The sequence below is a fragment of the Bufo gargarizans genome, chromosome 7, assembly GCF_014858855.1.
Source record: "Bufo gargarizans isolate SCDJY-AF-19 chromosome 7, ASM1485885v1, whole genome shotgun sequence".
NCBI lineage: Eukaryota > Metazoa > Chordata > Amphibia > Anura > Bufonidae > Bufo > Bufo gargarizans.
Genome location: NC_058086.1, coordinates 34,010,154 through 34,024,441, shown reverse-complemented (window position 1 = coordinate 34,024,441; position 14,288 = coordinate 34,010,154). Strand labels below are relative to the sequence as shown.

Below are 14,288 nucleotides of genomic sequence, written 5' to 3'. Positions count from 1 at the left end.
TAGCTGAGAAAGTGAGAGAAGTAACATGTGCCGGCTCCTTAGAGTACTTGGTCTACTTCTCAGGGAATCACTATCTCTGATATATCCAGAAAGAGAAAGCCATCTCTACTGTACAGTACTCCAGAGAGAGAAGGAAAGAACCAGACGCTCCAGAATCTGCATGGCCGAGCATTGGAGTCAGTCAGCAAGGTATTTGCTGTCTGAGGCAGATAGACTTTACTGCAGTGAGAGGGACATTGCTATTACACCCTTCACTCTTGGACACAGTCCTGGCTGGGAATTACGGACACGTCTGCAAGAATCTTTTTGCCAGCCTTAGATTCTGCAGAGAGAGAGAGAGACTTTGGAGAGATAGAGAGTAGGAGTATTACAACCCCCAACCTTCCTTATATCCATACATTGCTATCAGAGAAAATTTGTGCTGTGAACTGTTCGGAACTGTGTTTTGATACTGTCGGATGTACTACAACTCCCATTCTGCACTTTAGTAAAGAGAGACGTCTATTTTCTATAACTGGCCTGGTTACCGACTCCAGCACCATTCGCCGCCCACAGCACCTACATCCCCGTGCCACACTCATAACACCAAGGGCACCTCAACTACCATCAGACAAGAGCCCCAACATCAGGATGTGCCCCGAGGGAAGAAATGGTGTGCCCTCCTGTCACCGTCCTGGCCCTAGGGAGCGTTCAATTGAATAAAATGAATCATAAGACAAGCCTTTTCTAATGTCCTACTGGTTTCCTTGTAAATCCAGCAAATAGCGGTAATTGATAAGTTATAAATGTGTAATACACTCACTGACCGCATTACATTACTGACATGACCAAGGTAAGACATGAGGCTCTGGGCCCGCTGCACGCGCCAGTCGCTGACTCATTTGGGTCAATTAAGCATTGGTGTAATAATTAGAATTCAGGATTTATAGGAAATGTGTCCCGCAAGGAGAGGTAAGTACATCAAGCAATCAAGAGATGTCGATGTGGCCTTAGGAAGCAAGACGGTTTATTTAACTGACGACGAGTTGTCTGGAAGCATAGAAACTTTCAGCAAGATCTCTGCTTGCTGGCATCCAAAGAAAGTCTTCTTTTAGGCTACTTTCACACTAGCGTTTCTATTTTCCGGTATTGAGATCCGTCATAGGGTCTCAATACCGGGAAAAAAAACCGCTTCAGTTTTGTCTCCATTCATTGTCAATGGGGACAAAACGGAGCTGAACAGAACGGAGCGCTCCGAAATGCATTCTATTCTCATACCAGAGAGCAAACCGCAACATGCTGTGGTTTGCTTTCCGTCCCCGGGTTGCAGAGAAAAACGGATCCAGCATAACCCACAATGCAACTCAATGGGGACTGATCCGTTTTCTGACACAATAGAAAACGGATCCATCCCCCATTGACTTTCAAGGAAGTCCATGACGGATCCGTCTTGGGTATGTTAAAGATAATACAACCGGATCTGTTCGTAACGGATGCAGATGGTTGTGTTATCAGTAACGGAAGCGTTTTGCTGAACCCTGCCGGATCCAGTAAAGACGCTGGTGTGAAAGTAGCTTTTTTTATAGTCTACTTCCAAAAGATGAAAATCTGTCCTGCAGTGCACAGCGCTGATAACTAGTGTTGAGCAAATCAAAGTCCACGAATTTCATATGATGCCACCACACCTGCCGCCGTGAGGACGTCATCACGGGCCGCATGAGATTTCGCACTAGATCTTCAATCAAGATAGCGGTGGCAAATGGATGCTGCAATCCGCTATGAACGCAGCATCTGAGGGGTACAATGACGGGGAGCGGCGCACCCACGACTTACAAAGAAATGCACTTCGTGAGGAAGTAATTCATCAGAAAGCAATTTTTTTTAATTTTATTTAGGCAAATCTAATTTTTTTATACTTCGCTCATCTCTACTAATGACTGGACTGTACCGAGCACGTGGCCAGGACAGATTTTTATTAATTGGATGGTATCAATGGAAGTTCCCACTGAACAACAGCAAGCAGAGATCTTGAAAACTTAGAAAAATGCATAACAATGGACAACCTTCCTTTGCTGGGGCCGGAATACATCCCTTTAGAGGGATCACTCTATCTGGACAGCCCCATAGGGATAATATCAGGGCATCGTATGGGGAGGAGAACAATGAAATAAATACAAGATTGAGTTGGAGGACGAAGGTTGAAGTTGGTGTTCAACAAGCTCTCCCCCCACCACAACCCAAAAATAATAAAATAAATAAATCATTGAATTTTCCTTTTCTCTAGGCATATTTTAGATATTGTATATTAGTTTCTGGGAAAAGTAGATGACAACCAATATGGCGGCCACAGTCCTTCTAGAGAATGTGACCCAACTTTCCAAAAAACACGTACTTATGGTTGTGCCTGGTACTATAGCTTAATCCTATACAGTTGAATTGGACTGACCTGTAGTACCAGTCATTGCCACTACCAAATGTGTGGCACTGTGACTGGGTACAGCTTTATTCAGCTGATTGGTGGAGGTGCACTGATCAGATATTGATGGCCTACTCTAAAGACAGCCCATGAATATTATAAGATATAGAATGAGTGCAGGTCGTCCAAGGGGTAGTTAAGAAATGAGACAAGAGTTCAGGATTGGTGACATATGGGTGGCGTGGTGGCCCTGTGGCTAGCTGTAGCGGCAAGGAGCAAATACAGTGCCACCATATTTGTGTGACTTTTCTCCACATTATATTCCACTCTTGTTAAAGGGGTTTCTGGGTCTGCTATATTGATGACTTACCCTCAGGATTGGTCATCAACATCTGATCAGTGGGGGTTCCAGGTGTCCTCAGTTGTTTGAGGAGGTTGGTGTACAACATGTCCGTCTCTCAGTATACCAAGCAAAGCGTCGTCCATCGGATAGTGGCTGTGTTTGGTATTGCAGCTCAGGCCCATTGACTTAAGTGGGACTGAGCTGCACCTAGGCCAGTGACGGATGAATGTGACTTTACTGGCCTAGGAAGAGACTCTGAGGTGGTGCCAGGAGTCAGACTCCACCGATCAGATACTGATGACCTATCCTGAGGATAAGCCATATATATCAAAAACCCCTTTAGTGAGACTCCTATAAAGTCACCCCAGAGGAATCGATCAGATGTAAAATAACCCATGTGAAGCTTCTAGCAACCTTACCTAACACAGTCATGACCGTCTTCATCAACTTTATTGGAGTCCGTCTTCGACTTATAGAGCCAGTGGTGTGTGGAGACAACACGTTGGTCTTGTATTGAACATACGTGTAGATCCTTAGATAAGCCACCACCATGATTAGAAAAACAGCCAGGTTAGAGACCGTCCAAAAAGTGAGGTAGCTCCTGCTGTAGATGGGAGCAAGAGAGGAACACGTGGTTATGTTACAGATGCAATTCCAGCCCAAGGTGGGGACAGCACCCATAAAAATGGCCACACCCCAGATGAGCAAAATGAGACAAGTCACTCTCCGTTTGGTCAGGTTGCTGTGAATTCTCATCCGGACAATTGAGATATGTCTCTCAACAGCAATGACCAGAAGGTTGGCCAGTGACGCCGACATGCTCGTGTCCAGGAGGCCCTGGCGCAGGAACCACTTGTGTACGGTTAATGTTCTCGACATTGGCCCCGTATGAAACATCAGATAGACATAAGCGATCCCAGAGAAGAAGTCTGCGGCGGCTAGGTTGGCCAGCAGGTAGTAGAAGGGATAGTGGAAGCGCTTGTTCTTGACCACAGCCGCGATGACCAACATGTTTGAGATGAATATGAACAAGCAGCAGCAGGCCCCGAAACAGAACATCAAAATCAGCTTGGCCCCCGACCAGTCATCTTCAGTCTGCGCATTGCTCTGATTGTAGAAAAAGTCCATTTGTTTATCATAGTGACAGTTGTTCATCCTGAAGGGGACCTCGCATCCTGTGAAAGAAGGAAATCATGGTAAGATGTCCAATACGACCCAAGCTTACTCTACTCTTATGGGTCCCTGCTCTTCCTTCTACCTCATGCTCCTTCTAGGTGGCGCTTTCTTCTGCCCTAGTTTTCAAAGTGACAAATGCAACATCTGCTTGAACTTTAAGTGTGTGGTTTTTTGAAACTCTGTTCCTCCCAAACTCCAAAATATGGTGAATTCATTCCTTTTAAATGGTTCTCGTGTGAAGGTGGCCATGCACATTAGGGTGCAGCCACACTGTCAGGTTTCCTGATGCAGTTTTGAAAGCCATAATCACGAGTGGATTATAAATGACAGAAAGTATAAAGGACAGATATGACTTTTCTCCTCTTTTTTGAATTCACCGGTGGTTTTGGCTTCCAAAACTGCATCAGGAAACCTGACCATGTGGCCGTAACCTTTGACTGAAGCCTCATTCACATGTCAGTGTTCCACGGACGTGTGCTGTACGTGTTCTCCACAGACAGCACACATACCCGTTCATTTTAATGTGTATATTCACACATCAGTGTTTTAGCACTGTCCATGGGTACGTTTTTTTTTGCACGGATGCATGCTCTATTATGTTCATCATGCCCATTATAGTCTATGGGTCCGTGCCACCCGTGTTTCAGGAAGAGAGGCTTTGAAAATGATTTTTTTAGTTGTTCAGTGTCAGTGAAACACGGATGGCACAAGGACAGGAAAAAAAACTGACACACAGACATCTTCACAGAGGCATCACTGACCACATTTTTAAGCACGGACTGGTGGCCACCTGACTGTCTAGGGAGGGTGGACAGGGACTGGTGGTCCCCCCCCCCCTCTTTTTTCCCTCTCCCCCTTTTAGCCCCTGTGGGGTTGTTTCTGCCCCCTTGTGATTTGAAGGTTTAAGGAGGATAGGAAGGGGTTAATGGCGGTTCCCGGGAGAAGGAGGAGGTGGGGGCTAGCGGTTTACTTAAGCCCGGTTCCCGCCTTCCTCTTTGAGCGGAAGCGTGGTGCCCCACCCTTCCTCCCTTTTGGCTAGCAGCGGTACAGTTGATGTTTGGCGTTTCCTTGGTTGATCCATTTTATGGGAATGTTACTACCCGGTTGTTATATTAAGTCACAGCTGGCGGCAGTTTGAGACAACGGAGAGGTATCGGAGGAAATGAGCGGAACTGCCCGCTGGGAGTCCAGCGGCTGGCAGATCGCACGGTTCAAAGGTTTTATGGTTGCCGTTAAAATTATCAGGTGTGGCCGATTACCACCCAACAAAATAAAAGTGTTGAAAGGAAGAACAGTGTCTGTGTCATTATGTAAAGCGGTTGGTGGTGTTGTTATGGGCCAGAAATAGGGCGGTTATTTACCCCCTCCCTTCCCCCTGGGTTATGCCTAGTTGTACCAGCAGTCACGGACGTGTGAACGAGGCTTAATTAGCCCGAACCTGCCGGCCAACCATCTAAAGACCAGTTCACACAAAGGTTTTCCGAGCGAGCTGAAAAAGCTATTTTGTGTTGAAGTAAACACCCTTTGGTTAGAAAAGGCAAGAAAAAACCCTGCACTCACATTTTTGTGAGCAAATTTCAAAATATGTCATGTGAACATACCCTTGGGTGTATGAGATGTTCATACAATGTTTGTTTGGCATATGTGTTGGGGGAAAAAAGGGTCACCATGTTGAATTTCAACATGTCTGATCGTATTTTCTTCCAGGAGATAAGCCACCAGAGGTGTGTGGCCATGGCTTTACTATCTTCTCCACATGCACTGTAGGCCAAATTGTGAGTGGATGTGGAGTTCACTGGGGATACGAGCATTCGGCCGACAGCTATGGCCAGCTTTAGGGAAATTAGATTGTGAGCCCCCGAGACCGATGTCAGTACAAGGGGTAAAGCCTCAAGCTCCTTGGCCTTAGTGCAGATATTTCAGTGGATCCTCAATGTCAATGTCTTTACGTGTAGCTATATACAATGACATCAATGTGTGTTTCATATACATTACAAAGTGTTACTGTATAAAGTTTTTTTTACATAAAGATCCCCCCCCCTTTTGTGATCCCCCACTCAGGACATCTCTGTATTAGCCAGTGACCAGGGATGAGCGAAATTCTGTTTTTAAGTTTGGCGTACAAGTTTCGGGTTATCTAAGAATTCCTTATGGATTCCGCTACCAAGGATTATAACTTATGGTCCGTGGTAGCGAAATCCATAATGGAATTCTTAGATAACCCGAACCCTGTACACCAAACTTGAAAACAGAAGTTCGCTCATCCCTATTTTTATGGTGTATATCCTATGTCCTCTGGAATCTGTTTTGGCAAATTGAGAAAATAAGGTCTTGCCAGATGGCACAGCATGATGTTGTCTAGTGCCATCTAGTCTGAAAAACATCCGTAAAAAAAATGAAAAAGCACATTAATTCTCCATTACAATAATTTGGAAATGTTTTACAATAAAATGATGAATATTAATAAGATGTGAACGAGAATCGGACAGGAAACACCTCGTCTGTTGCTCGTCTCCCAGAGGAATATAAATCCGTACCGTAAATCAACTTACCGTAAAATAGGGAAAAATAAGGTAATCGGATTCTCATTGCTTCTCGGTTGGGGTAATACCGCCATGCATTATCTTGGCTGGTTTTTAATTCTGCTCTATTAGTTTATCTACATTGTTTCATTGGCTTCTGAAATCCAAGTTTTAGCACATTCACTTCAATGGGAGCAGCTCTGCAGTAACGAGCTCCATCTACTACACAATGGATGGAGCTGTAGTTCTGGTGCTGGTGGTAGGAAACGGTCCACTAATCAGAGGAAAAGACCATCAATATAAAAATACCTTTAAAGAAGAACGCCCACAAAAATCTTTATTCTTAAGCCCATTAGAAAGGTACATGATATAAACTGCAGTGAAGGGAATCTTCTTATCAGTGACTGTATTTGTCAGTTATAACCTCCCTTCTGCTCCTCAGCTGGGTCATGTGACCAGCACTCTGATCTCCAACTGACACAGGGCAGGAAGTCAGTTACTTCTCTATTCATTCCTATGAGACTGACATTAAGGCTCCCATAGAAGTACATACATAAACTGACTTCCTGCCCTGTGTCAGTTGGAGATCACAGTGCTGGTCACATGACACAGCTGAGGATCAGAAGGGAGGTTATAACTCAAATTCAGTCACTGGTAAGAAGATTACCTTCACTGCGGTTTACACCATGTAGCTTTCTAACAGGTCAGAGAATATAATTTTTGTAGGAGTGCTACTTTAATTTTGTCAATATTTATTGCATTCCATGGAGGTCGAACGATGTCTAGAACCTTCACCAGAACTAGAACATGTCAACTAGTGTTGAGCGAAGCGAGCTTCAGACGCTTCATCCGAAGTCGATTCGTTCAAAACTTCGGAATAATACTGTACGGAGACTGATCCGATGAGCCGAAGTTAGTTATTTTTAAAGTGGAAAACCACTTTAAAACTTGAAACCTAATACCTCGGAACCGAAGCAGAGTTCGGTTTCAAGTTTTAAAGTGGTTTTCCACTTTAAAAATCAACTACCGAAGTTATTCAACTAAGTCAGGCGCGACTTCGCAAATAACTAATTTCGGCTCATCGGAGTCCATACATTCTAATACTGTACAGAGACAAATCTCTGTACAGTATTATTCCAAAGTTTTGAACAGAGCGACTTAGGATGAAGCGTCTGAAGCTCGCTTTCCTCAACATCAATGTCAACTAGTAGAACTCCAAGAAAACTTTACTAGTCCATAAACCTCTGCCGCACCATCCTATATTTCCAATCTGCCTTCCGCCTTATCCGTGTTCTCTGCTCATGGTTGTTCTCCTCCATCATCACTAGAGGTGCATGTGTTTTGGGGACGGGGTAGGCGGTTCGGTGGACTATGCAGTTGGCTGATATCTAAAGTTGTGTTAGTTTAAGGGGGTTGTCCAGGCTACAGATATTGATGACCTATACAACCTATACGACATCCAGCAACCGTCAAAAACTACACAGTGTATGGAGCAAAAGCAGAAGGGTAGTTTCTGGCTCCAGCGTGTAGGAGCTGAGCTGCAGTACCCTGGCATGACCACTACACAGTGTTTGGAGCAGTCTGCATAGTTCTCTGCACCTAAACAGCTGATTGTGGGGTCGCAGCAGGCAGGCTTGGACTGGCCCACTGTGGAGGCGGGGGATTCCTTGGTAGGCCCCCAGTCTCATGCGCCCAGAGATAAGATGGAGGAGTAATTATTTCTCTTGTTTCTTATGAGAGATAATGGCAGTATCGCACAGCGATGCAGCCTCCTTCTGGTGTAAATTGTACAGGAGGCCCCGCAGTATCTTCTAAACTTCCTGGGCTGCTGGCAGTGAAGGAGAAGAGAACATGTCTGGCCATCCTCCTGCCCTCCCTGCTGTCATAAAACGGTGGCTCCTCTGCGGGGCTGGGCTGATTTCTCAGGTGTGTGACAGTAGCGAGCTGTAGGAGACTGTAAGAGGGAAATAGGGGATTTGTTTATAGTAGACTCAGATCTGTGTATGTGTGCTGCTCACTGCAGAGTTCAGAGTGGCATTGGGGGGGCTCACTGGCGTAACTATAGGGGTCCCAGCGGTTGCGACCGGGCCCCCTTGCCAATGGTACTGTACTTTTCCCTTTATAAGATGCAGTGCAGTGCGGGCAGAGAAGCGCTGTGAGCGCTGTCTAGTACTTACCCCTCCTCCTGCTCACTCTTCTCAGGGCCCGCGCCGCTGTGTCCTGGCTGCCTGCAGCGTCAGGACGTACAGAGCGCACTCTGACCCGTATCTGCAGGAGGTCAGGTGTCTGCAGCGCGGGCCCTGAGAAGAGAAGACAGCCAGGACAAGGAGAGTGGCGGCAGGAGAGGTAAGTGACTATTATTTTACAGTCTGATCTGAGGTCTGATATGGAGGTCTAATGCAGGGTCTGGAGTGGTCTATGGGGGTCTGGAGGTCTGACTGAGGGGGTCTGGAGGTCAGACTGGGTGGTCTGGAGGTCAGACTGGGTGGTCTGGAGGTCAGACTGGGTGGTCTGGAGGTCAGACTGGGTGGTCTGGAGGTCAGACTGGGTGGTCTGGAGGTCAGACTGGGTGGTCTGGAGGTCAGACTGGGTGGTTTGGAGGTCAGACTGGGTGGTTTGGAGGTCAGACTGGGGGTTTGCAGGTCAGACTGGGGGTTTGCAGGTCAGACTGGGGGTTTGCAGGTCAGACTGGGGGTTTGCAGGTCAGACTGGGGGTTTGCAGGTCAGACTGGGGGTTTGGAGGTCAGACTGGGGGTTTGGAGGTCAGACTGGGGGTTTTAAGTGGTCTAATGCGGGGGACTGGAGAGGTCAGACTGGGGGGACTGGAGAGGTCAGACTGGGGGTTTGCAGGTCAGACTGGGGGTTTGCAGGTCAGACTGGGGGTTTGGAGGTCAGACTGGGGGTTTGCAGGTCAGACTGGGGGTTTTAAGTGGTCTAATGCGGGGGACTGGAGAGGTCAGACTGGGGGGACTGGAGAGGTCAGACTGGGGGGACTGGAGAGGTCAGACTGGGGGGACTGGAGAGGTCAGACTGGGGGGACTGGAGAGGTCAGACTGGGGGGACTGGAGAGGTCAGACTGGGGGGACTGGAGAGGTCAGACTGGGGGGACTGGAGAGGTCAGACTGGGGGGACTGGAGAGGTCAGACTGGGGGGACTGGAGAGGTCAGACTGGGGGGACTGGAGAGGTCAGACTGGGGGGACTGGGGAGGTCTGATTGGAGGTCTGGAGAGGTCTGACTGCGGGTCTGGAGGTCTAATGGGGGTCTGATTGGTGTCTGGAGGTCTAATGGGGGTCTGATTGGGGGTCTGGAGGTCAAATTGAGGGTCTAGAGGTCTAATTGGGTAAACTATGGGGGTCTGGAGGTCTAGTGGGAGTCTGGAGGTCTAATGGGGGTCTTATCTGAGGTCTGATATTGGGTCGGGGTCTTACATGGAGGTCTAAAACAGGGGTCTTATATGGGGTCTGACATAGAGGTCTAAAGAGCGTTTGTTCTGAGATGGGGGGGGATCTCATTTACGGTTTTATATGGGGGTCTGATCTGAAAGGAAGGGGGGATTTTCAGGGGGACTGTTTCTGCAGTAATGTATTGGGGAGCACAGTGGGCACAGTATTGGGGGTGACAGGATGGGGTGTTGAGAAGGTGAGGATTAGGATGGAAAAGTAGGAAAGTAAGATGTCTGTTTGTTAAACTCTGCAGAGACTAGGCGCGGCTGAAAGAAGTCACCATGGTGGTCTGGTCTGACAGGAGAAGAAGAGGAAAGAGAATATCTACATCAGTGAAGAGAAGTCCCTGGATGGAAGAGGTATGTGGTGCTGTATGACCCTGTATGTTCTGTAGCGCTGTATGTAATGTTTTCCATGTATGTCTTTAAAGGGGTTGTCCGCTTTTTTTTTTTTGTATGAGCGCTGCCTTCTCTGCTCTGTTTACCTGCTCATCACTGCAAATGCTACGGCGAGCAGGTGAACAGAACAGAGAAAGCAGCTCTTATATGAGCGCTGTCCTCTCTTCAAATAGCTGATTGTCGGGGGTGTCGGAGGACCCTGTCTGATGTGATATTGATGACCTATCCTGAGGATAGGTCATCAATAGTAAAAAGAGGACAACCCCTTTAACAGTAGGAGTGGAGGGAAGGGGGGGGGGGCATTTCAATATTTGCCTTGGGCAGCAGAAAAGCTAGGTGCAACAGCGCTGAGTGAAGGGGGGGGGGGGGGGGCAAGCTTAACTCTTGCACCAAGGCCCATGAGCCTTTAGTTACACCCCTGGACTCTGCCCTAGGTCCCCCAATGCCTCTGCTTTAGGTGCACCCCCATTAGTGCCACAGCTCCAGATGCCCCCCAATGCCTCCACTCTAAATGCACCCCTAATATTGCCTCTTCTCAAGTTGACCCCCAAATACCTCTGCTCCAGGATCCCCACTACTACCCTGCCTCAGGTGACCCTAATGCCTCTGCTTCAGTTATGACCCCCCCGTTTGTGCCCTTTGCTCACGTTGCTCCTCTACACATTTACTTGGGCTTTGTTAAAGGTTATGACCTGCAAAGGGGGTTGGACTTATGCCTGAAAAATTCTGCACAGTGCGTCACATTCTCCAGTATTGACACGTATGGTTTACATGGCGGCAGTGATGATATTCCGTATTTACAGGCATCACTGCTGCCATGTAAAAAGATACTAGTGGTGGAGGATTTAAAGGGGTTGTGCAGGTTTTCAAGTTATCCTCCCCACACCATAGGGCATAACTATATGATTAGTGGGGTCCGATTCTGCGACCCCCACTGATCCCAGGAGCGGGTCCTGTTCCCCCTTTTTGATGGTGTGGCGGCCACACATACGCCCTGCTGCTCCATTTATTCTCTTTGGGACCACTGGAAATAGCCAGCGCTGTACTCCGCCATCTCCAGCGACCCCATAGAGAACGGATGAAGAGGCAGGGCATATGCTCGACCTGCCACTCAATCAAGAAGGGGGATCAGTGGGGGCTCCAGCGTTCAGACCCCCACGGATCACTTCGTTATCCCTGATCCTGTGGATAGAGAATAACTAGAAAAGTGAAACTACACTGAAAATCAATAGCAATTATACTCCCGGAGTCAAGACTATAAATATGAGATCCCAAGAGGGAATAGCGGAAGAGAGCTAAAACATAACCTTTACTTATAAGTAGTAAAATATGATAGGAGCACCTAACCATACAAACAATACTCAGACACAGACTCCCCATTAAGAGAAAATTTGCTCAAGGTAAAACGGAACGTCCTTACCAGTTCAGACGTACCCCAAGCACGACAGACCAGGCAACATTCAAGTTCGGAGTGGCCTGTCAGATACCACGGTCGGTGGTGTAGCTGGGTATCTTCATCCCTGACTAACCCTAGATGTTGGGAAGGGGTAGCTAGTCTGACCCTGCCTATCTACACAGAGCACCCGCTCGTCATTCTATCCTTGTGGTCCACTGACCTAAGGATGCCAATTTTTCTCCAATTGGATTACCTCCCCTGATGATACATTAGTTGAAATGTGACACGCCGGGAATATCCTGTAGGGCACAATAGGGGGTCGCCCCTTTTGGGGTGGGTGCTCTGTGTAGATAGGCAGGGTCAGACTAGCTACCCCTTCCCAACATCTAGGGTTAGTCAGGGATGAAGATACCCAGCTACAAGCAGCAGAAAGGCTAGGTGCACCCCTGGGTGCCGGGTGTCAGGTCGCCACCATTCTGATACTGGTGACCTATTGTCACAATCAGTGTGGGGGGGAAACTCCCCACTGAACACAGGAGGGAAGGGGAACAGTAACTGGGCCTGGAAACTAGGGAAGAAACAGGTCACCTCCTAAACAACCCTAACCCGGGCCCTAACTACCTATCAATATGAATAGACCTTGAAGGTAGGAATATTCATATGCTGGATACCTAGGCCCTTATATCCCTATAAGGCCCTTGAATAAGGTTAGGACCAGAGACAACCCATTCCTCCCCAGATGGATGAATGGAAGTCTCTGTCTCAGGCCCAGATACAAACAACAGGAAATATAACAAACACAATACAATAAGAACAGACAAGACTTATCTGAAAGTAGAAAACTGGCAACTCCAGAAGCCGCACAGAGAGTACAACCGGGCAGCTAGTTAGAAGACAGGAAGAAAATCTATAACCCGCACCTCCAAGAGTGAGAAGCTGCTACTTATGGGAAAGGTAGTTTACCAACAAGCAACACCTGAAGCAAGGGGTGTGGCATTCACCAAAACACAGACAATAAGATCCACAGTGAACTTGTCAATTTAACCCACGAGTTGCCAGTCTCTCCGATCTCCTGGTACCTGCCATGGGAACGTCCATGACACCTATGCTTTAAAGGGCTTGTCCAGCCCTCTTTAAGTGACAATCTCTTCTCACAACAGGCCATCACTAGCTGATTGGTGGGGCTCCGGCAGCCCACACCTCCACCGATCTGCTGTTCTGTGTAGCTCAGTTGATGTTGGAACGACATAGCACCATTAACACTGTACAGTACAGCGCTCATCACCACAGCGTGGCTCCCATAGACTTCAGTGATGAGCGCTGTCCACTACAATGTTGATGGTGCCCTGGAGCTCTGGCGTCAACTTCTGGTGGGGATGCGGGTTGCCAGAGCCCCGCCGATCATGCAAATAATACCCATAATGCACCTAACTTTTCAACCTGGACAGATGGGGCTGGTATTTATTTCCCCATTTATACCCTTTCCATGACCTCTCCATCCAGTATTTGCTAACAATGCAGTTTCTAAGTCCTACATAGGTTCTTGAAAGCCAATAGCAAAAGGGGATAGGCTCCAACAGAGCTGGCCCCCCTCTCCACAAGGGCCTCATAGTAGCCGCAGGGTCTCTCATGCATGCCTTTGTGTTGGTCAGAGACTCTCCATACTGAAATCTAGGAATAGTATCTTGGAGTCATAGGACACCTTTAATACCGTAAGAGCGCTTGATCCTATCAGGGAAGTGCAGGCAGGTTCCAGACTGATAATTATATGTTTTCAAGGCACAGATGGGTGTTTAGTGTCACAATTCCCACGGCCTGAACTAAGTGGTCACAAAATGTCAAAAGTTAACACTTGTATAACCCAGGGGCGGGCTGGCCATAGACCCTACAGGGAAACTTCCCGGTTGGTGGATGCCCACAGAGCCCTACTCACGGCCTCTGGCCGGTACATAATGACCTGATATTCACAGCCTGAGGGCTCATGCACACGACCATATGTATATTGCAGTCCGCAAAGCAGGGATACGCAGAAAATACAGATGACATCCGTGTGCATTCTGTATTTTGCGGAACGGAACAGCTGGCCCCTAATAGAACAGTAGTATCCTTGTCCGTAATGCGGACAATAATAGGACATGTTCTATATTTTTGCAGAACGGACATACGGAAATGGAATGCACATTGAGTAACTTCCGTTTCTTTTGCGAACCCATTGAAATGAATGGTTCCGCATACGGTCCGCCAAAAAAATAAAAATAGAACGGACACAGAAAGATATACATTTGTGTGCATGAGTCCTTAATGCCAGCGCCGTAGGTGCCCTCCTGAACTCAACGTTATCACAAGCTTCATTAAGGTGATAGGAAAGTATTTTATGCTGCAGTGTGGTATCTGGTTCTGCTGGGGCGGTATTTTGTGCGGCACTACGGTATTGCTGGCCCCCCACATACTTCTCTTGTCCCTGCCTACTTAAGGCTTGCATTGCCCCGTCTTCTGCTAATTTGGACTTGCCTACAACTTGGGGACACTTCTAATTTTTCAAGGACCACTTTAAGTTCCCAGTCCGCCCCTGGTATAACCCCACCGATACCTTGAATGTACAAGGACAGATAGG

General features: G+C 47.6%; 1 protein-coding gene across 2 annotated transcripts in view; it reads right to left on the bottom strand.

The window, feature by feature from the left end:
* The window catches only part of LPAR3 (lysophosphatidic acid receptor 3), a 28,456-nt gene that overhangs the window by 9,214 nt on the left and 4,954 nt on the right, over positions 1 to 14,288 (bottom strand). For both annotated transcript variants that reach the window (XR_006390933.1, XM_044302283.1), the window contains exon 2: positions 3,158 to 3,913. Coding sequence is in view for 1 of the 2 variants with exons in the window: in XM_044302283.1 (XP_044158218.1) it covers positions 3,158 to 3,893 (736 nt within the window). In the remaining variant the exon portion in view is untranslated. The remainder of the gene's footprint in view (positions 1 to 3,157; positions 3,914 to 14,288) is intronic.